At 43.4% G+C, this 27556-nt stretch overlaps 1 protein-coding gene across 1 annotated transcript; it reads left to right on the top strand.

Annotated features, from left to right (window-relative positions):
- The first annotated feature begins 374 nt into the window (after positions 1-374).
- abcb7 (ATP-binding cassette, sub-family B (MDR/TAP), member 7) lies at positions 375-26087 on the top strand. The gene is made up of 16 exons (XM_007893774.2): positions 375-530; positions 2690-2770; positions 4358-4441; positions 5385-5504; positions 8361-8493; positions 9059-9327; positions 10913-11001; positions 11115-11202; positions 11627-11801; positions 12509-12666; positions 13282-13445; positions 18219-18348; positions 20669-20840; positions 22028-22131; positions 22799-22906; positions 23840-26087. The coding sequence occupies exons 1-16, from the start codon at positions 375-377 to the stop codon at positions 24050-24052; spliced, it is 2244 nt and encodes a 747-aa protein (XP_007891965.1). The 3' UTR covers positions 24053-26087.
- The last annotated feature ends 1469 nt before the right edge of the window (positions 26088-27556 follow it).

Here is a 27556-nt window from a genome sequence, read left to right as displayed (position 1 = left end):
TTCACTATTGCAGGGCTCTGTTCACTATTACAGGGCTTGTTCACTACTGCAGGGCTCTGCTCACTATTGCAGGGCTTGTTCACTATTGCAGGGCTCTGCTCACTATTACAGGGCTCTGCTCACTATTGCAGGGCTTGTTCACTATTGCAGGGCTTGTTCACTATTGCAGGGCTCTGCTCACTATTACAGGGCTTGTTCACTACTGCAGGGCTCTGCTCACTATTGCAGGGCTCTGCTCACTATCGCAGGGCTCTGCTCACTACTGCACGGTTTGTCCCTGTGACAGCAGTTGTTCACTATTGTCACGTGGTTGGTTCAGGTTCAGACCGGAAGTGGCTGGTGCGTCACCTCCGCTCCCACAGTGCTGAGCGGTGATGGCGGCGCTGTTGCTGTGCGGCCTCGGCCTCCCGCTCCCGAGACGGCGGCTCCTGGCGGCCCTGCTCCGGCCGCCGGTCTCCGCCTACACCCTCAGCAGCGGGCCGGGCCGCAGCGACGGACACCGGGGGAGCAACCGCCACAGCATCAGCTCCGTGAGTACTCCTCCTCGCCTCCCCCCCCCCCCCCTCCTCGCCCTCCCCCCTTCCTCGCCCCTCCCCCCCACTCCTCCTCGCCCTCCCCCCCCCCCTCGCCCTCCCCCCCCTCCTCGCCCTCCCCCCCCCACTCCTCCTCGCACTCCCCCCCTCCTCACCCTCCCCCCACTCCTCCTCGCACTCCCCCCCCTCCTCCTCGCACTCCCCCCTCCTCCTCGCACTCCCTCCCCTCCTCACCCTCACCCCCCTCCTCCTCCCCCTCCCCCCTCCCCCCCTCGCACTCCCCCCCTCTTGCACTCCCCCTCCTCGCACGACCCCCCCCCTCACTGTTACTCACCCTCTCTCCTCTTTACTCCCTTCCCTCCCTCCCCCTCCTCTTTACCCACTCACCGACCCTCACTTACTTACCCTCCTCGCTCTCATCTCTCGCTCATCGTCTTACCCCCCCCCCCCCCTCTCCCCTCAACCCCCACCACCCCCACCACCACACTGAGACCAGCGAGTGGCATTGGGCATAATTGAGACTCGTGAGGAAGAATAACAAAGCAAGGGCTGAGACTTCAGCTGCTGCAGAGAGAGAATGAAGTGTTTTACTACAAGGATTGTGAGCGCTGAGGAAAGTCGGGGGAGTTTGAGGACGCTGACCAAAGTCCTGCTCAAATAAGATTTTACTGACCCAAGGTGGTAGGACTTTGGGAGAGAGTTTCGGTGAGTGGCTGCTTGGTTACCATGTGCAAACTTTGATGGAAGGTGTTTCAGGACTCATACCATAGCACAGTTGAAAGGCAAGCGTTTTACATACATTTTGGCGTTTAAACCTTCGTCTTTGGTTCCAGGAATTAAAGGAGCCTGCTTAGGGGAGGGAGTGGGCAGATTGATAGGGGGTCAGCAGGTCAGAGATGTAGGAGGGGGCAAGGCCGTGGAGGGCCTTAAAAGTGAGGACGAGGATTTTGAATTCTATCCTCTGAGGGATGGGGAGCCGGGCGAGGGTGGGGGTGATGGGGTTACGGAGCCTGGTGCAGGGAGGACATGAGCAGCTTGTGGATTTGCAGCTTGTGGAGGAAAGAGTTAGGGAGTTTCTGTAGTCGAGCCTTGAGGTGAGGTGCATGTATGAGGTTCCAGCGGCCTGAGGGGTAAGGCAGTGGCCGAGTCGGGCAATGTTGCGAAGGTGGGGGAAGGCAGAGCAGGTCATGGCGCGGATATGGGGGAGAAAGGACAGTTGAGAGTCAAACAAGACGCCTGGGTTCCCACCTGACTTGGTGAGGTGGACTGTACAACCGAAAACTATCTCTGACCATGTCATCTTCCTCCGACCACCTTCATCCCCCCCCATGCATGACGTCCCACAGTATCCATGGACAGCACATTGCGATCTTCTTCACAAGTGGTGCTATAAAAGTACAGGTTATTGTGATGAAAGTCCAGGACTCTAGACTTTAAACTCTGGCTGTGTATTTTGAGGCTGCTTGAGAAATATCTGCGCTCTGTTGCAGAAGGATCACACCACCTTTAGGCAGGTTGAAAGAGAATTTGTGATTTTTAGATGCTTTTAACAATGTGCAGTATCCAAAGTCCTATTAAATGACTGTTTACCCAGCAGTTAGTGGGAACCCACTTGTTAGTCGATCGGTGGATCGCTTTTCGGGGGCAATAAGCTCTTCAAAAAAAAAAATGGTGACTCAATCCACTATCGTTTGTGAGACACTGCTGTGCCAATTGGTTATTGTTTCACCCACAAAATACTTAGTCACTACGCTTTACAGTAAAGCGCTTTGAGGCATCTCAACGATGTGATAAGGCTTTATATCAAACACAAGGATTATTATATATTCCTTCGTTTCGACTGTTTATTAGGTGTCAGAGTTATTTGTTCTTCTCAGTTTGTGACCAATGCTTCACTAACTATTTAAATCTACAACCCAGATTTTTTTGTGTGTGTGTGTGTGTGATTAGTTGGTCTCACTAAATACGAAGAAGCATGTCTGTTGGGCTGTAGCTGTGAACATCATGAATATTTTGGGTGGAACATGGTATCATGAAAAGATGGCATCAGTACAGTAATTTATGCGTATAGTGCAATAAGAGTACAAATGGGCCGAAGGGCTTTCTTTATCCAAACCACTTTGTGGTCTCATTTAGTTTGCCTCTGCTTTTTCTAGGCTTTTCTGACACGTGCAAGACATGGAACATGGCACAGTCACAGAGGAGGAAATGCAAGGCAGATATTGCAAGCTGGAAAGGTAGATACGATGAATTTACTTTCCTCTGCCCTGAATCCTTGCTGGCAATAATACGAGGTGGGGAGGGCGGACAGTGTATTGTCTTACAGTTTAGAATATTAATCTAGAAACTGGTCTTCCAATATTCTCAAAGAATCTGTTTTCAAATTAAATCAGGATTTTAAGAATTTTCTGCAATTCTGCACAATTTCAAATTTAAGTGGTCTTATAGCTTGACTATGTGAAAATTTCAGGCCTTAAGTGTTTTAAAATAATGGAGTCTTTAAGTTTTCATTGTCCTTATGGCTTGCCCTTTCCCTTGTGGCTCACTGGGTAAATGCATTATATAGTGTGGCTAGCTGTACATCAAGGAATCGGTAGAAAATGGAGATTAAATTGTGATCTCCGAGCATAGGGCATAATTGTAACTGGTGGGAGAATAGCACAAGCAAGGTAAGGTTAAAAGGTAGGGAGCTGTCACTAACTGTGAACATCTGTTAATCAACGTATAATTTAAGTAGTCTCAAAAGTCACACTTTCGGCAATTTCTGTTATTGAAGTTTTTTTTAATAACGGTCACTTCTACAGAGCACGACATGAAACATTGCTAGGCAAGAGGAAATGGTGTTGAAACTTTGACTGCTTGACCTTTAAAATCATTAGTGAATTGCTTGGACCTTATTCAGTGGACAGCTCATGTATTTTTAATTGTGTGTCTGAGGAATGATGTCTGACGCACATAGTGGTGCAGGTGGAATGAGAGCTTAGAATGTGAGGCTGAATAACCAGATATCTTGTTAAATGTGCACTATTATTTCTGCAATCTGGGAAATAATGGCATGAGTGACTCTCCCAAGAATGTGAGGGCACCTGTCAGGCTCTTCTAAATTAGTCTTGCTATATACAGACTTCAAATATTGTCTGTAAGAATGATTGAACGGCTGTTCCACTAGTTTGCAGACCTGACCTGTGCACTGTACACCTCAATGTGATCTTTCCCTTAATATATAAAGCCTTTGAATTATACTTAATAATCCACAGCCTTCAAAAAATCCTTTGCCCTCAAAAAACAAGTCACTACACGAAACAATAGTTGCTATAAAGCACTGCGATATTTTGACAAGTGGGCTGCAGAGCCCTGCTCATTGTCTGGCCAGCTATGAAATGGTCAACGTCCGGCTCGTCAGATCAGTAACTGGCATCACTTCCTTTGCGCAGAGGAAGGATCTCTGATGCCACTTTGTAAAGGAAGTGACATTGCTGATGCCCTGGAAGTTGGCCATTTTATTGCGCTTCACTTAAAGCACACCCTCTGAGCTCTTAGGCCCAGAGGACCGTGTTATATTGAGGTTTATTGAGTGCTTATGCCTGCCTTTTCACTGTCATTGTGAGTATGGTTAAAATAAAGGCTGTTTTGCACATGCATGCTTTTTCAGAACGCGTTCTCAAGTATACAACAGCAACAACTTGGAACTTTAAGAGGCAGAAGTTTAACAACTGAATAGAAACTTTCAGGACAGTTCACAAATTCTTATCCAAGCCTTGGATCGATTTTTCGTTTAGGAAATGTAGCACGTGACTAATGATAATCCTTTGGATTTATTTTAGGGACTCCATTGGTGGCAGCTGGTAGATAAACGAACATGCTGGCATGGGAACGCAGGCGGAAACCTTCACACTGACCCTCAAAAGGTAACCATTGTATGGAGTTTTGACAGTGTACAAAATGCAGCCGATTTAATAACTTCTTTGCCTTTAAAATCTTGTGCGTAATTACACTTTATAGGAGGATATTGTCTTTGGGGTGGGAGAAGGATTGGGCGTAACTGGATTCACTCTACTGTGGAGTGCATTTCCGCATGTGGAGAAAAGATAAAAGCGAGTTACTATTTCATCACTGGACACAGAGCAGTATTGCTGGTGCCTTGTAGATGTGCCTGCGCCTGGTGTCTCGGCCAGAGAAGAAAACATAGCACGGGCTGGGAGCGAATTTAAATATTTTAAGTGTGATGTTAGTAACTGCTGCAATCAAAACCTGCAAGTGCAAACCGTTGTGGTAATCTTGCTTCAGTCACTCAGCCACAATTCATTATCTTTAAGTGCCACATTTGTTGAAATAGGAGCATTGTCGGAGGCGTTTGTTCAAAAGTACTGTCAAACGTCTTTCCTTTCCACTAAATATGGCCCCAGTCCTCCCTGGGTCATATTTGACAAGCGAGAAAGCCTTCAGTCTAAACAATGCTAGCAGTCATTTATGTAGGTAACACGCAAGGCACAGAGTATCTGTCTGTTTGTGAGCAACCCACAGATATCCCTGACTGAGCTATGCTTAGAACTACAACAATTGCTGTGTGTTGAATTGATAGTTATTTTTGCCAATTAAAATAAAAAACTTTTGTTTGTAAATCCATGCCATTGATTCATGTTTCGCCTTTACAGCTCAAAATTGTGATGAAAATCTGCACATTTCGTAGAATCGAGTGAAAGCCACCTGCTCTAATTTGGTTATAATCCAGGTTATAACTGAGGTTTAGTTTCAAAATGATTCACCAAAGAATCCGCACGATGGCTAAATAGATTTTATATTATAAAAAGGGTAATAATTAAAATATATATGTATATATTTTTGTTCCAGTTCAAAGAGGCTGGCTCTGGGAAAATCTTGAAGGCCATGCTATCACATGTGTGGCCAAAGGATAGACCTGATCTTCGAGCAAGAGTGGCGGTATCACTTGGTCTTTTAGTGAGCGCAAAGGTTAGTAATTTGTATCTAAACGTAGATCTGTACGAGAGCCTTAATTAATTTTGTTTTAGAAGCTTGTCCTTTCAGCAAATACTTTCCCAGCCAGTGACATTCACCTACTGAGTGTCTGAATGAGCCTCTCCTGTAAAGGACAGGAAGGAGTTGATGTGTATAAAGGTACAATGGTCACTATTTGGGTGCTTATAATGGTGACATCTGATACACTGCTGTGCGCATTTGGCTGCCGCATTTCACCCACAAAATATACAGTCAGTTCACTTTACAGTATATTCTGTAAAGCGTTTTAGGACGTCTCAAAGATGTGATAAGGCGCTATATTGAATGTAAGGATTATTATTATAGCTGATATTGGCAGTAGCAGCTTGAAGGAGTCAAGCCAACAGGGAGTTGAAATATCATTAGTGGAAATACACCCACGGATAATTCAGCGTTCGCTCACACGGACTGGCTCCTTAACCTTTCCAACCCTGATGATGTAATTAGCACTCGCTGTTTCAACAGAGATATTCAATAACAAGAAGAAAAAAATGCCCAACTCTAATGAATAGAACAAAAGAATACTTTGAGGAACCCAGTGCAAGGCACCACTCAGGTGAAAAATAAAAGCCAGGAGAGAGAGAGTGAAATTGGTGGTTAGCTGAGCTTGAGTTTTAAACATTCAGCAGATTTTAGGAGGAAAGAAAGACCAGGGGAAAATAAAACATAACACAGTCTTGCAGTGTTGGGAAAGAATGTTAGCGGACAAAACATTGGGCCAGGATTTGGTTTGGGCACAGGGAGAAGTAATCAGTGGTGCGTGCACACTCTGCCAACCCTCCGTCTTAAGTCCATAGAGGAGAAATTGCTGCCGGCGATGGCTACTGTAAAGCTGTCGGCCTCTACTGAACCGTACCGCAGTGAGAGGCCATGTCTTCAGAAGATGAGTACAGGAGAAAACAGGACAAAGATGCAATGGAACTTGGAGAAGAAAGTGGCTTTGCACCTGCAAACAAAACACCCAAGTGAGGATCAAGAGCAAAGGGAGGATTTGATTTGAGGGAAAAGCGCAACCCTGAGTCAGTGTCGCATGTCCGATCGGAAGCTGCGAGTGGTGGAGCATTAGCAGAAGCCTTCAAAGCGAGTTGTTTGCTTTCCCTGTGCGTCGAGCTGTGTGTGAAATGAGGTGGGGTGGAGGGGGGGGGGGAGAGGAGGGAGAGGAGACGTAACCAAGGAAGAGAGTTTTATTGTTTTGAAAAGAATGAGAAGCTTTAATCTGCATATCCAATGTCAACAGAGAAGTTTACCGTTTTCAATTATTTACTGAAAAATCTCGGTGTACAAAGTGTTGTCAAGTTTGCCTTGCTCAAGCTGGGCATTATAAGTCTTGTAATGTCTCATTATGGCAGAATCCTGCAACCTGTCCCAATTATTGCTGAAACCTCTTTCTGGTCGAATGTGTAATTTTTACTCATTAACGCTACTTTCCAGAGCCACGCTGGTATTTTATTTACAGTTATGAAAAGTGATTATGAAATTAACTGTATACCTTGTGCCCTGAAATACTAGTTTCATTCACTTGGGAGCATGATTTACATAATATCCACATGACTGCATTGCCCCGAAGCAATTTGATCTTGCATCCTTCTGGACTAAATCTCATTATACAGCACAGTGTGGCGTTCTCTGTTCTGCACATGAATGGATAATTTTTTTTAATGCAAGCACTGTGGTTGCCTTTATTTTAAATGCTGACATGAATTGATAATTTGTAGTCTTCCAAACATATTTCTCGCACTCTCTCGACCTCACGCTCTTTTGTTCCAACTCACTATGTTTATGAAAGAATGCCGTCACTCTAGTGATGTGTGTACCACAATTTAAGGAGGTGGCAGCAATCACCCCCCCCACCCCCACCCCCACCCCCAATCTGTTCTGAGGAAGCCTGATCTCTTGTGTATAATTTTGACTTTAAATGCATAGTGTTGCAATCTGTATACACAGTGCGCTTGCTAATCTGTTAATTGGGCATCTCAGTAAATTGACTGCCAGATAACCCCTTCACTCAGTGGTAAAAATTGGATAAGATGTTTGCACCAAAATCCACTTGTGCGTTTTGATCTCGTGGATACATTTTCCCACTGGTTCATGGGGTCTGGTTCAGTATCAATGTATGCAATAGGCGAAGTAGTTTAATTTTAAGCATGTGACATGCACCCGTAACTTATCACTTTAAGCCAATATAAATTCAAGTGATTGATGTTGTCGCTGTTATAGTTTTGCGCTGTATTTAAGCTGTTCTGTCTCTCAGTTGTCATTGATATCAAGTTAGTAAGAAATGCAATGACTTTATGTTGCTTATGGGTTTAAAAGCATTCATTGCCAGCAACAAATGGGATGTCAATATTTCTATATATCGTTTCTATATAATGTTTGTTTTTATATAAAAAAAACTAGCAGGTACATACCTGCACCAGCCTGGAAATATTGGCTTGTTCAACGATGAGATGTAATACTGAAATAAATGCCTTGTACACTACAGGTATGGATGTATTCCTCTAATAAAGGTAGACAAGTAAGGCACAACTGCATGCTTTCATATATGTTTAAGACGCTGCAGCTGTCAAGTTCTTTTGTTGTCGAAAACAAATGTGTAAATACAGCACTGCTGTGATGATACCACGAGGATTAGCTGCCAGCTATGAGACGTTGCAGCGAATTAAATCTTCACTGCCAACTTTTTACAGCGTTAAGGACTTGACATTTCAAAATGCCTCCAGGACCATTATTGAGGGAGCTTTAAATCCGTCATCTTTATTCACCAGGTTACAGCATTCTTCCTTTGTGATGTTTGCTCTTGTGTCTTTGCAGCTGATGAATATAGTGGTGCCCTTCACATTTAAATATGCAGTCAATGAACTCAACCAAATGTCAGGTGGCGTTTTGAACCTAAACGACGCTACGAATACGGTCATCACCATGACAACGGCCATCCTTATCGGCTGTAAGTCAAATGTTTTAATTTGCTTGACAGATGTTGACTCCCTTGCTGCCAGTGCAGTAAGTAAAACAATGTCTTTTTTGTGTGTGTCTGTATATATGTGTGTGTGTGTGTGTAGTGTGTTTAAAAACCACGCTGATGTATAAACGCGCACACACATGCAACCACAATTCTCATGATAAAAATAATGAGTGCATAATTTGAGGGCAATGTAACAAATCGGAAGCCAGACGTTACACCTAATAATGTCAGTGTAAATCCATTTTCTCTTGGAAATGTAAGTTTGTGCACAACTGCAGGAATTAGTGTTAATACGATTGAAATCCAGTTATTTTCTTTGTTAAGAAAACTGGCATTCAAACTAAGGTGACATTTAAGAATTTCTAATCCGTTATTACTTTGCGCAATCTTAAATTTTATGAATAGAATTGGTTTTATAAGGTTAAGAAAGTGAAATAATTGTGTCCCTTATTCCTTATAATCCATGCTTTTTCTGTGGGAAGCAGTATTAAAGATAGTTTGTTTTTTCTCTGAATATAAAACAAATCTATCGTAACTTTCCTTGCAGATGGTGTGTCGAGGGTGGGTTCAGCCCTTTTTAATGAGCTTAGGAATGCTGTCTTTGGGAAAGTAGCTCAAAGTTCCATCAGGCGAATAGCCAAGAACGTCTTTTTGCACCTGCACAGCTTAGATCTAGGCTTCCACCTAAGCAGGCAGACCGGCGCTCTCTCCAAAGCCATCGACCGAGGGACAAGGGGAATCAGTTTTGTGCTGAGTGCATTAGTGTTCAACCTGGGCCCCACTATCTTTGAGGTGGCCCTCGTCAGCAGCCTTCTGGTAAGTAACTAACCCACACGGCCATGTGATATGCTGGAGCTGAACTCTGGTGATCCTGCCCAACATTGCCTGCACCGAATGATGCAGCAGTCCGTTTCCAACCGGGTTGCTAGAGCAGAAATCTCTTAATGGGAGCACCGTCTTTTATCAAAGTCGCTTTTAATGCACATTCTCCCCAGTTTTCAGGCATCAATGTACACTATCATCAGCCCACACTAGCAGCCTGCTGTTAAGCCCTCTCTTGACAGTGTTGCTGTCTGACTAATGATGGTTAAGTGCTGCCTCGAGTGACTTATTCACTTGTATTTTCTTTCCCATGGTGTAGGGATACTGCATTCCAAATCAAAACAATAATAAATTGGTCATTTTCAATCCACGACTGTTTGTGAGACACTACTGTGCACAATTGGCTGCTGCGTTTTACCCACAAATATACACTTTACAAAACAATTCACTTTACAGTATATTCTGTGAAGCGCTTTCAGACGTCTCGAAAACGTGAAAAGCGCTGTATCAAATGCAAGGATTAGTACTATTCATCACCCAAGTTATTCATCTCTAAGGTTTCGGTCTGGATTCTCCCATCATATCGCTCACTGCGCATTAACCCACTGCAACATGACCTTGTTAAGCAGTTCCTATTGAGAGATGCTGTTCAGTAGATGCAGGCTGAATTTTTTTTATGAAGAAACCAAACCAATTTTAAAGAAATCAATCAGCATTGCTCTCTCGGAAGCCACTTTGTGGCTCTGAGATGCCGTCCGGCGTGGAGGGCGCTACATAAATCCAAGTTGTTGTTGTTTGGGTTCCTTGTTCAAAGTCTCTGATTAAATGGTGGAGCAGTGTCCTAACCCCCCCCTCCCCCCACCCATTCAACACAAATTAAAATTAAAATCCCAGCATTGGCTGTCGCTACTCTCATTGGGTGCATGTCTCCGCTGCTCAGCTAGTCCCCGCTGTGAAACAGCAGAACTTACAATCTCAGCGAAACTCAAAAGTAAGATCGTAACAGTGCATTTCCACACACACTGCAGCTTCAGATAGTCTGCTGACAGAAGAAATGTTGGCAGAGGTTGGCATCAGCAGAAAATATGGGAGTGGTGAGCAAGCAGAGATTATCAGTGTAGGTAGCACAGCCTGAGTTGAAGTTGACTGTTTGCAAACGATAATGTGCAATTATATTGTGATGATGCTACATTTTGGACTGCTGTGTGATTTTTAAGCATTTGCCTTGTGTTTTTTGAACGACGGGCATTGGTGTGAAAAGCTGCGCCTAATACAATTCGCTGCAAAAAAAAATGTTGCTCGGAGGTTATAATTGAAGCTGAAACACAATTCTACAGCAATCGGGACTCAGTGTCCCTAATAAGAGCATTTATGCATAAACACACGGCCCAAATGAACGCTGTAGGAATGCATAATTCATGTTCAGCCTTGGAGTGTCTGCCCTTTCCCAGAGTTGGTCATTAAGTATCACAGACTGAGCAAAAGACCAGTGTTTTTTTGACTGCTGGAAGCATTGAATTATGAGCTGGAAAGTGCTCACGTTTAATGTGTGTGTTTTTCTTACGCCTTCTCTTCACAGTATTATCAGTGCGGTGCCCAGTATGCATTAATAACCCTGGGGACATTGGCAGCTTATGCAGCTTTCACCATTGGCGTCACACAGTGGAGGTACTGTCAAACGTTAAATTAGTTGAGACTGAAGGTTTTCACGGTTTTACTTCATACACATCAGTGCCTTGATGCAATGGCTTTACAGCTCCAGTGTCATTTCTCATCTGCAGGACTCGGTTCAGGATCGAAATGAACAAAGCCGATAATGACGCAGGTAACGCTGCCATCGACTCGCTGCTCAATTACGAGACTGTGAAGGTAAAGTAGCACAACTCGCGCTTATGGGGTCCCGGGCATCCTGTATCTAAGGTAGAGCATGTGTAAGGCTTTGAAGTGTTGTAAATTAACTTCCTTTTCTCTTTCCCCGCTATTGTTTAATAAAATTATCTGTGCTGCAGACTTATCATGAAATAATGGAACAAACTATAAATCCGGCAGCACAAGATGGGCCTCACACGTTCCACTGTTTAAGCTTTTCATTGGTTCCCGTGTTTGGCTGCTCCGTTTTGCCCACAAAATACACAGTCAAGCCGCTTTACGGTATATTCTGTTAAGCGCTTTGCGACGTCTCAACGACGTGACAAGGTGCTATGTCAAATGCAAGGATTATTATTATCAAGCCTGTATGATGACCGTGCTTGGCTCAGCGGCAAAGGAATCCCATCTTTACTTCCTCTTACAGTATTTCAACAACGAAAAGTATGAAGCCGAGCGATACGATAACTTCTTGAAGACCTACGAAGTTTCGTCACTGAAAACCACCACCAGCCTGGCCTTGTTGAACTTTGGACAGAATCTTATCTTCAGCCTGGGCCTGACTGGAATCATGGTGCTTGCAAGCAAGGAGATCCTAGCAGGTACCGCTGCATTCAAAGCGCAATCGGTTCGAAGTTTTATAAGCTCCCAAAACCTTACAGTGAGCGGTTACATATGGGTGGGCGGGCTTGCAACGGGGTGGAGAGAGATTCACATCTGTGTTGTAAAACATACTTCACACCAATGCCCTTTTTTTTTTTGGCGTCCTCTGCATTAGAAGATGGTTCATGTTAACTTGCTGACGATGTACCAGGTAGGGTCTTGAGTGAAAGAGAGCTGTTCGGGCGCTGACAGCGTGTCTCTCATAGGAGCACAGCTTAGCACCGAGCACCTGGAAAGGTGCTTATCCAACATTTCTACATTAACAGCTGGTGTAAAAGCCTCTTGTGCTACCTACATTCACTACATACACTGCTGTGTGCAATTGGCTGCCACGCTTTTGCCCACAAAATACACTTTCATTCCACTTTACAGCATATCCTGTGAAGCACTTTTGAGACGTCTCAACGATGTGGAAAGGCGCTATAACGCTATATCAAATGCAAGGAGTATTATTACATTCATTGTGATAGATTTCTTTCAGCAATGCAGTTTGCAATTGTGATCTTCAGGTGGAAGTTTTTATACAAGAGTATCACGTTAGTGATGTGACATTAGAAGACTGTCTTTCTCCATGAAACTTTTCTTTAAAAAAACATTTTTTGGGGGAATCCATAGAAACTTACTTCAGGATTTTATCCTCTTGCAGGTACCCTAACTGTAGGAGACCTAGTTATGGTGAACGGTCTGCTCTTTCAGTTGTCTCTCCCCCTAAATTTCCTGGGCACTGTGTACAGAGAGACCCGACAGGCTCTGATTGACATGAACACGCTGTTTACTTTGCTGGATGTTGACCCAAAAATCAAGGTAAGTTGTTGTTATCCTGGAGTGTTAAAGAACCAGCGCTGTTGGGCATTTTCTTTTACCTGAAATCGTATGATATACATTTGGCTGCACGCAATAATAAGGGATGCAGGGAAATGGCTGTAAATGGGATTAGTCATCCCAGTCAGTTACCCTCCTACCCCTATCCTCCCTGCCTTCTACACCTCCTTATCCCAACCTCCTGCTCAGGTCTAAATCCCTGACTGTCCAGAGCCTTGGGCCATGTTCCTGACGTGAAAGGCGCTGTGTAAATAATTTGTATTGTCATAAAAGACGTGCAGTTCAGCAAGTGCTCTGTTTCCATCCTCTGTCATTCTGTGTGAAGAGGTAAAAGTCACTCAGAATGGCTTCCTTCTGTGCTAAAAATCTCTGTGTTGCTATTCAAAACCATTGTTTTGCTATTTGCCAATGCACCACTTTGGGGATTGCAAGCCAGATGACGGTTGCCCCATTCAATGAATGTTTTACCGTTTTACATTCAGTTCAAAATCAAGGTAAGTTTACTGCTGATTTGTTTTCATACTACATGAAAAAAACTGTGTTGTAACTCCCTGGGATGTGTGTGTCTTTTTTTCCTTTTGAATTTGCTGTTTGTAGGAAAAGAATATGGCGCCTGTTCTTCAGATTGAACCACAGACCGCGACCATCACTTTCGAGGATGTTTGTTTCCAGTACATCGACGGGCAGAAAGTCCTCAATGGGGTCTCATTTGAAGTCCTTGCTGGGAAGAAAGTAGCCATCGTGGGAGGCAGTGGCTCAGGGTAGGTGATGGTAACAGATTCCTTTACAATTGTGATCTTCGGGTGGAAGCTTTAATAGACTGCCTGAAGACTTTCCTTTTCGACCCTGCTTATGGTCACCTCCCTCTCTCCCTGGCTCGTTGCCAGACTCCGCCACTGTGAAATGCTCTGGGGCGCTACTCTGCTTTGTTTTTTGAAGAGTCGTTATATAAATGCAAGTTGTACTTATATACAAGAATATCGCGTTGGTGATGTGAGATTTGAAGGCTGTTTCTTGTTGATTCCTGCTGTTGTCACGAAAGAGGGGCAATTTGGCAAGTGGCCTGTTTCCATCCCCCATATCATTCTGTGTGCCGAGGTAACAGTTGCACAGAATGGCTTCCTCCTGGGCTGAAAATGTCTCGGTTTCTATCTGAAACCGTTCCCAACGTTTTGCCATTTACCAACGTTCTTGCTGGTTCTCTGCTGATTGTGTATCAGTCGACTTGAGCATTCAAACTGAACCCTTCTGAATCCTCGGACTGATCTCCAAACAGCAAGCGTTCAGTGCATTTGGTCCTCTTCACCGGCCAATCATTTTTTTTTTAATGCCGCAGTGTTCTGGATTTGCTGTTAAGATATGGATGTGATTTAATTGTACTTGGGCAGCGCAAGTGCTAAAAATTGCTTCCAAAATCGCTCTCTTTTTGTCTCCATTTTCCACATTTTAAAAAACAAAAATTGCCATGGAGCTGTTATAAGGCACTCCATTAAAGTGTCTGAGCATTCTCCGCTCCAACCCCTCCACCAATCCATCTCCCACAGAGTACAGTGTGTCTGTGAAAAAGCATTCAAAGTGACAGTCATATTTTACCAGGTAATTATTTACTTGCACAGTGCAGGATGCCTGATTCAGATGCAAGTAAGAGCTGGGAGTAAGGCACTGAACTGACTGTTATGTATGGGTGAAGCAGAAACATGTTAATGCAGCAAATCGCTTTCGAGGCCAGTGTACAGGCAAGTCAATGAATGTACTGTAATACGTAATATTCTAAGCTGCACCACAGCTGACCGACCAATTGCTACTACTTTTTCTGACTGCCTTGGTTTTCGATTTTAAACACAGTACTTGCAGTTAAAACCCATCTCCAACAACGCCACTTACATTCCCATCTTTCTTTCACAATAATAATACTTTCACAGTAATATTAGTTGCATTTGACACAGCACCTATGATGTTGAAATGGCAAAAGTACTTGATGTGTAATTACTGTCAAGTGTGATGATCGGTTTTGTAGATATACGGAGCAACCAATTTGCACAAAGCGAGGTCTCGCAAACAGTCAATTAATATCGTGTGATATATCGTTGGATACAGTCAACCTTTGTACCATTCAAATGAAGGTTTTTTTTATTAGTTTATAAAATTCTGTGAAGAATAGAAAATCTTCTGTAGCTGCTCTCACTCAAGTCACTGTGCATTGTACATTGCCACCTTTGCCTTTGTGTTCCCATTGCATCCTGTAAGTTAGTAGTTAGAATACTCGCCTCGCAAGCGAGAGGACCTGGGTTTGATTCCCGGGCAGGGTGAAGCATTAGGCAAATTTCCTTACTCCACACATCTCTGTTTACTAACAGTAAGTAGGAACCCGGTTGTTAGTCAATTGGCGGATCACTTTTTCAGGGGTATTAATCCCTTAAAAAAAATGTTTTTAAATGATAATTTAGTCACTCAATTCACGACTGTTTGTGGGAAATTATAAGGCGCTATATCAAATGCAAGGATTATCATTATTATCTCCCAAACGGCAACCCCAATGTTCCAAACTGAAAACGAGAGAGAATGTTATTGTTTTTAAAAAAAGAGAGATGGGGATGAGTGCTGCACAGAGCCGAGGAATGAAAAGATAAAAATAGACATCGGTGAAATGAGAGCCAATATAATCTACATTGAAAGGCCGAGAAAAATGAAATCCCAAGTTTGCAAACTATTTTCCTTTATTAAAAAAGCAATACGTCACCTTATCCTTCCACAGCATTTTTATATTGGGTTCATTTCCAAACCAAGGGCAGCTGTGGCCTCAGGTTTGGCCGGGTTAACGCACCTCTGGAGTGATTTAATGTTGTGTGGTGTGTAGTAACTAAGAGAGTCTTTCTTCCTCGGTCTTTTCTCTTTGCACTGTGCTCTGCCATGGCAACTGTGTTCAGCTACACTGGGACAGGGACGCACAGCTGCTGCTTCTCAACTTGGTGCTCGTCCAAATTTGGTGGGCTTGGCGGAAATCCAAGAGCAAATCGATCCCTTTTTTTTTGCTAAACAAATATCCATCTCTCACTCCGCTAGCAGTCGAACCGCTAATACCTCATTGACAGACACGACTCCCCAGAGAAAGTTTGTGGCTCTTAAGTAGACGCGTGAGTAACGTGCTGTTTCGGTTCGTGTGGAGTCGTGAAGAAGGGCCAAATTACCGCCAAATTTGAATGAAAGAGACATTTGGGAAACCGGAGTTCAAAATGGAAATTAAGTGCCACTTTATTTTTGTTGGGTCGAATATCCTAAATACCGAACGCGCTTTGTGTTGAATTGCGCTTCTTGTTGTAGAATGGAGCTGCGATACAGACATCTTGGATCTTTAAGCAAGTTGTACCCTGGCTCAGTGTTGCACATACATAACCTTTACGTGCAGGATTGCATCTACAAAGCCTTTTCTCAACGGCTCCAATTCATCCTACCCTTGGCACGCTCTTCATCAGGGACATGATTACTACAGCAAGACCCCAGAGCTTCAGTTGTATTGTATTAAGCCAATGCCTCATGACTTTCTCTTTGGAACTCCATCCCTCAGTCCCTTCGCCTTGCTGCCTCCTTCGCCTCCTTCAAGGCACATCTCAAGACCCTCGTCTTCGACTGCGCCTTCTGCCGCAGAATGCGGACCCTCCCCTGCAGGCAGGTCTCTGCCTCTGTGTGGATTTAAATCCCTTGTGTCACTATCATCACTTGCTTTGATTTAAATTTTTACAAATGTACTTTTTAATAATACATTTTTGGGGGAGGGAGATTTAATAGTTTTTTCCCCAAAGCCTAAAAGCCGAATTGATTTTTAAAGAATTTTGAACGGTTAAATTCTATTAAATTTCCTCCGTTCCGTGTCGCTGAAGTGATTTTTTTTCTTTTATAAGGGTTTACTGACCAGATCAACAGTGCACTGGGATATCTCGCTGTTAATTATTTTTGTTTTTTTCCCTATTAGCTATTTAATTTTATGCGGGTGGAATTACCTCGACTTCACAGCACTGAAACTAGCCAATTTACTCTGTGCTTGTGTTTATTCTCCACATGAACATCAACTCATCCTAATCTCCTCTCCCACACCTCTTGATTCCTTTCTTGTGTCTGCATCAACTTTTCTCTTGAATCCATTGATTCAACCACAGCTTCCATCAGTGAGTAGTGAGTTCCACATTCCCACCCCCTTCTGTATAACCGAAGTTCCCTGTTAAACTCTTTCAGGTCTGCTTGTGACTATCTTGTACTTATGCCGCCTTATTATGAGACTCATCAATAAGTGGAAACAACCTATTTTATGTCCACCTTCTCGAAGTCTTTCATAATTTTGAACACAGATTGCGTGTAGTTTCTATGTAACTACATGGGAATAAATGTTGTGCTCCCAAATGCATTGTTCACTTGTTCAAAAAATTTGCTCTTTTAACTAAGCGACACACATAATCCATTTCAGAAATGGGAGGGAGGGGAGGGCGGGCTGCAAAATATCACCATGTTTATTTGTACTTTGTTCCAGGGCTTTTGTACTTTTAATGTGGTATTTTGCAATGTAGATTAGCTGAATAATTGCTTTCTGGAGTAGACGATATTTATTATATTTAGCAAAGCATCTCCACAATGCCAGTGTTTTGAAACTCTTCTCTCTGGCTGCGTTTAATCATTCACAACACAACACAACACACAAAGCTACATGTTTTGAACATTTTGGTGAAAGACCAGTCTGAAACTAGGAGCTTTGGTCAGAGTGAAATCAAAGTCTAATGCTACCAGCTGCCAATCTGTATCCTGGTAAGGGCACAAGCTCTCTAGATGTTCATTAATGCAAACATTCATTTATTCTGTTAATTAACAAAAAGTCTGAAACCGAATTCAATTATATGATTTTACATATACCTGACCTTGTCCTGTGTGTGTGTGTGTGTGTGCTCCCCTTTCTCCCCTTCCATCACTGTATATCAGTGCAGCTAGCAGCTTTACGGACATTTGAGAAGTCCTTGTATAAGGTATTGTCTGCTTAATCAAGGTTCACTTATTAATAAAAATCCTCTATTATTAATAAATGATTTATCATTATAATTATCAAAAAAAATTATTAATAATAGTAATAATCCTTCCATTTGATAGGCACCTTTCATGTCGGGAGGACATTTCAAAAGCGCTTCACGGAATTCACTAAAATGTCCTTATGGGACGACAGAAACTCAGCTGAACATCTCATCCAAAGGATGCTACCTCAAACATTGTATTGATGTGTCTAGACTAGACTGAGTTCAATGTCCCGATACTGGGCTTGAACCTGCAACCTTCTGAGTCAGAGGCAAGACTATTACTAACTGAGTCAGCGTTACGACACAATTCTAATCAATTATATTTTGTAAATCTTTCACAATGTTTTTTTTAACAGGTGCTATACAAATGCAAGTTATTATTAGTCAACAGTCATTGTTGTTGTTATTAGTCCCCAGTGTTGTTTGGATAAATAAATTGTGAACAATAATTCTGCAAACCTTTTCTTACGTCGCTTTCAGGAAAAGCACAATTGTGAGGCTGCTGTTCCGCTTCTACGAACCTCAACATGGCAACATCTATGTGGCTGGTCAGAATATCAAAGATGTCAGCTTGGATAGCCTAAGGAGAGTTATTGGGATAGTCCCACAGGTAATGACAACTGTGACACTATTTCTGTGGGTGTCTTTTTGGGTGTGGGGAGGGGAAGGCTTCTCCTGGAATCCATTAAAAGTGTTTAAATAACATGGTTTAAGGAAGAGCAACGTGAAACATTGAATGTGAGAGAGTCGCAGAATCTGTCTGGATTTTACATCCATAAATTACCATAATTATTTTTTTGAGGGGGGTGTGGGGGGGAGAAGAGAGAGTGGTGAGAGAAGAAACAGTTTGGCAATTGGTAGAAGAAGCCAATTTGTCTTGAGCTGAATAAATAACATGACTTTTTCTCAGTGCCTTGAAGACTCGAGCCAATTCCAATAAAATATTTTCTTTAGGAGGGGTGGGTGGTGGGGGGAGATGATAAACAGTTGGTTAGATGTTTCTGGCAGCTTGGCAATGTTCTGAATTATTTGTGCTCCAGGCAATCTTAACCTGCTAAAAGTGGGAGCCCAACTTGATGCTAAGACTGCAATGACAGATGGTGGACTGTTGTTCTTCTGTGTCGGAATAATTTAACTGCATAAATACATTAGGTATGACGAACTGTGCTGGTAGAATCTGCCTCGCATGCTAATCTTCTGGGGCTTTGAAACGTGTAAACAGCTCCATGGAGCAAATCTTCCCGGTGTGGATCTCGTTATTGAAGCCCTTCAGGTGTTGGCCAGGCCACAAGATGGAGCTCCACACAATGGAGCTACGTACAGTGAACGGGCATTGTGGTGATTGCAGTGTCTACGCTTCAGAAAGTGCGCTCGTCAGGAAGGCGACGTCGGAGTCCGGTTTCTAACTGCAAACGTATAAAGCAAAGTCACTCATTCCTCTTTACGATGCACACGAAGTGTACGAAACGCACAGCCGCCGCCGCACTTCAGAGTAAAATCCCGTGAAGCGCTTTCGAGGTGTCCCCCCGGTGTGAAGGGCGCTCTTAATCGAACACAAGGATAGTTGTTAATGTTTGTGAGTGACGTGGAGTCAAAATGCAAGAATGTTGAGAGACCTAAGACCTAAGAGAGACCGTGGTATTAATGAAGGAAGCCGAGAGAGCTTTCGACGGGGTTAGGCACCCGGGCTGATTATTGGCAGATGCAGTTCAGCATCAATAAAAATACAAGGTAATGCATATTGGAAGTTTAATAAAAGAAGCATTCACAGGCACTTCACAGAATATACGGTAAAGTGAATTGACTGTATATTTTTGTGGTTGAAACGCAGCAGCCAATTGCACACAGCAGTGTCCCCACAAACAGTCATGGATTGAGTGACCAAACTATTATTTTTTGAAGGGATTATTACGAACTGAAAAGCAATCCGCCAATCGACTAACAACCAGGTTACTACTTACTGCTAGGTAAACAGAGGCTTGTGGAGTAAGAAAACTTGCCCAACCTTTTGCTTTTGCTCTGCCCGGGAATCGACCCCAGGTCCTCTCGTAAAGCAAACAGTCGTAGATTGAGTGGTCAAATTATTGTTTTTTTTTAAACATAGAGATAGGCACGAGAGAAGATAACATCTGAAAGTAGCGAGACTACAAGGCTTTATATTGTTTGATTTAAGGATCATTTAAGTTGGTTAAGTTGGCTCTCTTGTTGGCTAGTGGCAGTTCGAAGGCTAAGGCAGTGTTGCTTAGTGTAGTGGTTACTGTAGCATGCAGATGAAAGGGAAACAGCTGTTGGAATTTTAATATTCACTTGGGTCTGTTGTGCTCATTTAAGGCACACAAATATTGCAATAAATATTCATGATGGATGTTCTCAATGCAGTCAATGCTATAATTAGATTTGTTTTGAGATCTATTCCTGCAAATTTTAATGTAGAAGTAGATGACAAGTGTCCCACGGAAGGCGGTTCAGATTTAGGGCTGTGTATATTTTGAATGCATCGGGTCGGGGCTCTTGGGTTCTTGTCAGTGTTGTGACCTTGCGTTGACTTGATATCTCCCAAAACTTCACAACCTCAAGTAGACTTGGCACTTCTCCTGTTAACTCTTCCTCTCAGTACAGACAATCTGTCCTGTATCTCTATGGTGAGGTCGCTGCCCGCCATCTTTCTGGGGCCGTGGAAAGTGTTCTTTAGACAATGTCAAATAGTCTAGTTATAAGCACGGAAGAAATTAATGACGTCAGTGTGAAATGTTCTTTTGTGCTGTAAAAGATGAAATGTTATTGCTGAAGACGAGGCCAACAATGAATCCTGAGTGACATTGGTGGAGGTTTCATCGTATTTTGGGTGTCAGGGTCGGGCTGTGCTTTTGGCTTAGGATATTATAATGTTTGACTATTGAAGTTGGAATTCTCTCCTGCTCCACCTGTAGGATGCTGTTCTTTTCCACAACACTATCTTCTACAATCTCCAATATGGGAACATTAACGCGACAGCCGAAGAGATCTACAGCGTGGCCAAGCTTGCCGGCATTCATGACGCCATTCACCGAATGCCACATGGTTACAACACTCAGGTTGGCGAACGGGGACTGAAGCTGTCGGGTGAGTTTAACACACGAGAACAACTGGTCACACACCGCGGCTTTGGCGCCTGTGCAATGTGCGGTGTTGGACTAACATGTGGGTTTATTTTGTCAGCCGAGTGTCTGACACGGGCAGAGACCCATCACCACGCCTAAGAGTCTCCAATTGGATTGGTGGTCTTGATTCCTATTGAATTAAGATTTCCAAGATAACGTTCTCCACCACACCACTAGGTGGGGCTTTGCACTAGTAGGACAGCCTGACCTGTTTGTCCTGTGCACGAGGGAATGTGCCTTCCTTGCCTTCCTTCCTTCGATTGACAACTCGCTGTCCTCGGAAACCATTTTATTCCAGCCTTCATTGGGTGTTCGTCAAACCGCACTCCTGATGTGGCGAGCGGGAAAGCACAGGGTATAAAAGAATCAATGGGGTCAGCAGCAAAAGTTGGCAGCATGGCTTTGTTGGCTGTTGAGAGCCATGTGAATTACAGTTGTTTTGCCACAATGTTCAAGAGTCTGGAATAATAGTCTGGAGGGAACGGCACTGAATTTCAGCCCTGATGGCCGAGCAAGTCTGCCGCGGGCTTGGGGTAAAGATGAGCTGGGCTCTCTATACACGCGGCCCCGGAGAAGTACTTTGTACTGAGCGGAGCGGTAAGTGGGGGCGGTTTGAGTGCAAGCTATTGTTTCCATTAATTTTTTTGTGCCTAATCATCCTTGTGAGTGATTACACAAGAACAGGAATGTCTTCAGTGGATATCATCATTTTTTTTATCTGTAAAAAAAAGAGAAGAAATCAGTGCATCAAGAAGGAATCAAATCCGTCACCAAACTGTCATTGGCTGATTAAATCCGCTATCATCACATCACTACCTTCATATACAGTCTAGTGTTGGAAATGATGTAAAGATCAATTCATGTTCGGGGGTGTGGGGGGAAAGGAAGATGAAAGAGATTTGCTTCACATTGTAACCTGCATTGCTTTAAAACTGAGCATTATGGAAAACCAATGAGGAATATAATGTGATTTAACGGCCTTGTAAGTTTCTGAAACCTTTTGATTTCTTCTCTTTGCTTCTGCCTTGAATGGCACCAATTTTTCTTTTGTTGTTGAAATGAGCTGATGCCTTTTGCCTTTTGTAGCTGGGGGGTGGGGGGGGAGGAGGGAATGGAGTGATCTTTAAAGTGACTCTTTGCTTCTTTCAGGAGGAGAAAAGCAGAGAGTTGCGATCGCCAGAGCTGTGCTGAAGAACCCTCCCATCATCCTGTATGATGAAGCTACCTCATCCTTAGATTCAATCACGGAAGAGGTATGGCCTTGAAGTTATCTGCTAAAATCTCTGTAGCTCAATGGTTAGAGCACTCGCCTCGCAAGCAAGAGGACCTGGGTTTGATTCCCGGGCAGGGCGAAATGTTGGGCAAGTTTCCTTACTCCAAATGCCTCTGTTTATCAAGCAGTAAGTAGGAACCCGGTTGTTAGTCAACTGGGAGATCGCTTTTCTGGGGGATAATAATCGCTTTAAAATAAATAAAATTATTGGTTAATCAGTCCATGACTGTTTGTGGGACGCTGCTGTGCGCAATTGAGGGCCGTGTTTCGCCCACAAAATATACAATCAAGTCGCTTTACAGTACATCCTATGAAGCCCTTTGAGACGTCTCTAATGTGATAAGGCGCTATATCAAAAACAAGGATTATTATCATTAGGGCAGTGGAAGCTGCTTTTAAATTGTGATGAAAAACAATTGTGTTGTTAGAAATAAAACAGATGATAATGACAGACTGCAGTTAGGATTAAGTTAATATTCGTAAACTGGATTTTGGGCTTACAAATAAACAGCATTAACTTCCAAGATTTATTACAACCCTGTAATTCCATCCTGCAAAGCCTTGCAGTCTGGGTGCATGATGTATAAGCTTTTGAGAGTCAAAGGGACCGATTTTTTTTTCTTCTTCTTCTATTCTCCTTTGCACAGCATATTCTCAACGCAACAAAGAACTTGGTTCAGCACAGGACGTCTGTGTTCATTGCGCACAGACTGACGACAATCGTTGATGCAGATGAGATCCTCGTTCTGCATCAGGTAAGGCATCCCAGGTTCTCTCTCTTAGAATATTTATAGAACTAGGGTGCCTGAGCGAAGACATGAAACTCCAGGGAGATTACAGGAGAACGAACCCCTTTGGAATTAGTGTTGCTGATCCCGACATTTACTTACAAAAATAAAAGACAATCCAGAACGTGTGCAGAAAGCTGGGTATCAGCAGCCTGATGACCCAGCCGGCATTTTGAAACACTCCCAAGACCTGACCTGGGCGAAAAGCGCGATATAAATGCAAGTAGTTGTTGTTGTTGACTGCGGAAGTGCTGACCAGCAATATTCCCCCGTTGGGGCAATATTGGTTGGGATTTTATAGACGTCCAACTACTGGGTGATAACTGGAGCTTTAGTGTCTAATATTTTTTNAGAGTGGGATAGGGGAGGGGAGCACTTTACAAAGTGTTTGTGGTTTGTGCGTCTTTTATTTGAAATATCCTTATTTCAATGTCGGAGGCATGATTTTTCAACACGCTTCTCACACAGCGTGCAATCAGTTCATTGTCCGTTCTCTATTACAGCGAATGTGTGTGAACGTATTTCCTCGCAATAGCACCCCGTTTATACTGCAGTAAGAACTCGATCCTTCCCTTGCTCAAAATGTTCATAACCATGAGTGTTCCAGTAGCAAGCGAGGAGAGGGAACTGACTAATGTTTTTTTTTCTCTCTCGACCCCTCAGCTAGTTAGCCACAGGAGGTATTGAGTCCAAACGTTAAGAGCACCTTTCCGTAGTCTCAGCGACTACCTGTGTTCTTCTGAGTCATTTCAGACCTTTACTCTCGGAGACGTTTTACTTTAAAACTGTCATAGGTTTGTGGAAGCGTTAATCGTATCTGAAAGGAAGTTGACGTCTCCCAATTAAATGTCAGATTACAGTATAGTCGGTGTCTTTCTAACACTTTGTAATTCACTGCAGGGTAAAGTAGCGGAACGTGGAACCCATTTAGATCTAATGAGCAAGGCTGACAGCCTCTACTCTGAACTGTGGCGCACACAGCACAGCAGAGTATTGATAAGCACACAGCAGCAGGACGAGAAGAGAACCATGCCATCCAAAGAAGAGGAGAGGAAGAAAGTGATGGAGGAGATTATGAACAATGTAAAAGGCTGTGGAAACTGCTCCTGCTAGAAATCTGTCCGCTCGAGATTAGACTATTATTGGCATTTTGCACTGGAGTCACACTTTGGTACATACCTATAGATAGACCATCTCATCACAAACAGTCAACCCCAATTTTAAAAGAAACCAAACTAAATGTTTAACAAAGGAATTTATTTTTGTAGCCAAAAGAAATGGTCGAAAAATACTTTGGTGTGTTTGAAGAGATTACGTGAGGCGAGTCTATAGCCAGGTCCAAATGCCTTACTGGAGCCTGGTTTGAGAGAGACGGATCAAGCAAACAATTCTATTGTGGATTGCATCTTGTACATTTGTGTTGTAAATGTACCCTGGAGCTAATGGATGTACATTGCTGCAATGTAGTGATGAGCCAGTACTGTATCAGTATTAGCGTGGACCAAGGATGCGGACTGGCTAAGAGGCTGAAATTCTGTTTGGCGTTAGGCGCGGCATCTTTGGCAATGTCGGCTGCTAATGGAATTTCCTCGAGTATAATTGCACATCGCCAAAGGCGCCTAACGCCAACCGGAATTTCGGCCTGTGAGGTGAGGGCGATTGATACTGGCAGCCTTGCGTTTATTCGTTATCGAACGTACCTTAAGGAGAGAGAAGTAGGGTAACTAGGATCCTGTAAAATTATACACGTGAAGGTTCAGTAGTTCGACACTCCCGGTACACACTGTGTTGTACGACCACGATACTCATTTCTTCCAATTGGTAAAATCTCGTACACTGGGATTTGCTACACTGGACTGCGCCATGTGGGGCTAGTTGAGGAAAGCTGTACACATGGATTGCATCCTCACAAACTCTGCTTTAATAATAATACGCACTTTGAACGTTGCCTTTGTTTCGGGTATACTTCCAGAGCAATTTGACTAAGGATGGATCATTTTCGCGGGTTACTCATTCAGGGTGACTGCGTTGAAAGGAAAGAATGACATTATTATCATATAAAGGCTTGAAAAGGTTTATCTTTTCCGGGGTTTAGCCCACGACCATTGCATAACTCTGTTTTTTAAGATACAGCCTTTTTCTGAGTTAGGTCCTTGTGGATGGACACCGTGTACTGAATGGGCATGCGATGGGTTTTCAGTGCTGTTTTGCTTTGAGCTTTTAAGCTTGTATATATGTAAGGAAACGTACTCTCATCTCCTTTTTTTTTCCTCCTCTGTTCCCTCCATCTGGGAACGCGCCTTGCATCTTGGCTTCTCCGGGCAACTCTGGGGCAAAGATCAGCCATTTCAATCCACGCCACCCACCACTCAACCCCACCCCACCCCCACAGCGTGTTATGAAACTAACCTCTGTGATGCCAAGATCATCTTTCTAATCTTTAGAGTAATGCGGTTGTGCGTGAGGAGGCAAAAATATTCTTTGGGTTCCTTTGCCAGCCTTCCATTTCAGATGCTTTGAGTTATAGGTATTTACGTAGACAGTACTAACCTGCCCATTCTTCGACATTATGAATGCACCGTAGCCAATTCTGAAATTACTTTACTAAACATTTGACATATTTCCAGTTTCTACACCAGTGTGTTTTTCTGTGCTTTTCTTTCCCCTGTAGGTGTGACATGGCGGTTGTGTTAAATATTGCAATGGATGCAAATTCTAACACATTCAGACGTGGCCCTGGCTAGGAATATTAAATTGCACAATATTTCCTCCTTTTTTTTCTTTTTTTTTTTCTTTTTAGCATCGAAATCAAATCAGACTTGTTTCTGTCCTCAGGATCTTGTAGCTGTTCTGTTGTCGTGCCCAGCTTGGCTCAGTATTGATAACGCTCTCACTACTTTGTGAGAAGGTTGCGAATTCAGTTCCCGCATCAGAACTACAGCTCATGGTCAGGCTGACACTCCAGGGCATTGCTGGAACAGCACCACGTTCCCAGAGGCATAAAACGGAGGTCTTGTCTGCCTGTTCAGATGGACTTCATAAAAATGCACATTGACTTGCAGTGTGCTGGTTACAAATGGCAGCATGCAACCCTTATTTGTGGAGTTCTGTAGTTTAGTGGTTAGAGCAACTCGCCTCGCAAGCGAGAGGACCCGGGTTCAATTCCCGGGCAGGGCGAAACGTTTACCTTGTAGTAAGTAGGAACCTGGTTGATTGTTGATTGGCAGAGCACTTTTCCGGAGTTAATAAAAAAACAAACAAGAAAAATAATAATTTGGTCACTCAGTCAATCCACAAATTTGTAGGGCACTGCTCTGCGCAATTGGCTGCCCTGAATTGCCCACAAAATAAACAGTCGATTCACTTCGCAGTATATTCTGTGAAGCGCTTTGAGACATCTTGAAGACGTAATACGGTGCTGTTCAAATGCAAGGATTATTATTATTAGTTGTGACATAGTTCTGCCCATTTCAAACCTGCTCACCGTGTCAAGGTCCAGTTTTTGCTGAAAACGAGATGGTGGGTGGGGGAGGAGTGCAATGGTTTTGACCCGTGACTTAGTGTGGACTCAGAACTGTGGGGGTTGGAATGCAACATCCACACAGACTGGATTGGGTTGAAGGTGGTGAGCACACTTTGCGAGGACTGTTGTTCCTATTCCTGGGATATTGCAATTTAAAACAAACTAATAAGTAATTTTAGGGGAAAAAAAAGGGTGCAATCCAAAGCTTTGCGGAAATGGAAATGTTTTGTTTATTACTAATTGTGAGACTGACCATGACTTGTAGGGTTATTTTTGGGCAGGTTGAGGGAGGGTGGGGGGAGAGGGGCGAAGGGAAGGGCATCACTTGAAGCTTTGTTTATAGACCCAGACTGAGCCATCCTGCACACCTTGAGGCAAATCATTGCTGTGCGCACTTGACTGCTGTGTTTCGCCCACAAAACACACAGTCTCTACACTTTACATTATATTCTGTAAAGCGCTTTGAGACATCTCGAAGACGTGATAAGGCACTGTGTCAAATGTAAGTATCATTATTATCGTGTGTGTTAATTCAAAACTGGTCCAAGTAGGCAGTGTTCAGTCTGAACCATCGAGAATCCTTCATTTAGTGCATTTAATCTGCACGATTCTGTGAACAATTTCAAGGCAGTGACTAGTAAATGGATAGCTCTGCAGTATCTTTTTTTTGAGGGTGGGGTGGGGTTTGGGGAGGGAATTAGATTTGTGTTTCTTAACCAGACATTGTGCCTTTCCATTCTACTCCCTCAGTGGAAAAGGCTGAAGGAACCCGGGGAGAAAGGAAGTGTTGAAAGTGTGGAATGGTAAAAATGATTGGTATTTGTTCCTGTCGTAAAGACTTTCTCCCTCACTGTAATCTCAATTTACAGATGAATTCCATTTGCATTGTCACAGGTGAGCAGATGGGAACCGCTTGTCTTTTCAAAGTACACTTTGCCTGTAAAACTGGAATATGTACTGTATTCATAGGACTGCTCAACCTCAAATAAAATCTCGTTTGCCATTTGTTTCTGCTTTTGAACTCAAATGCCCGGTCGCTGATTTACTGCACTGGGCTTCCCACGAGTTGCACCTGACGTATCAAGCGTAAGTCG

Source organism: Callorhinchus milii, unplaced genomic scaffold (assembly GCF_018977255.1).
Source record: "Callorhinchus milii isolate IMCB2004 unplaced genomic scaffold, IMCB_Cmil_1.0 Scaffold15, whole genome shotgun sequence".
Classification (NCBI taxonomy): Eukaryota; Metazoa; Chordata; class Chondrichthyes; order Chimaeriformes; family Callorhinchidae; genus Callorhinchus; species Callorhinchus milii.
This window is presented reverse-complemented; position numbering and strand designations above follow the sequence as displayed.

Excerpts from the sequence above, each read along its gene's own strand:
- abcb7 (XM_007893774.2), top strand. The coding sequence starts at position 375 with ATGGCGGCGCTGTTGCTGTGCGGCCTCGGCCTCCCGCTCCCGAGACGG. Across the intron at positions 4,442-5,384 it reads TTCACACTGACCCTCAAAAG|TTCAAAGAGGCTGGCTCTGG; the intron begins GTAACCATTGTA and ends TTTTTGTTCCAG. Across the intron at positions 9,328-10,912 it reads CCCTCGTCAGCAGCCTTCTG|TATTATCAGTGCGGTGCCCA; the intron begins GTAAGTAACTAA and ends TTCTCTTCACAG.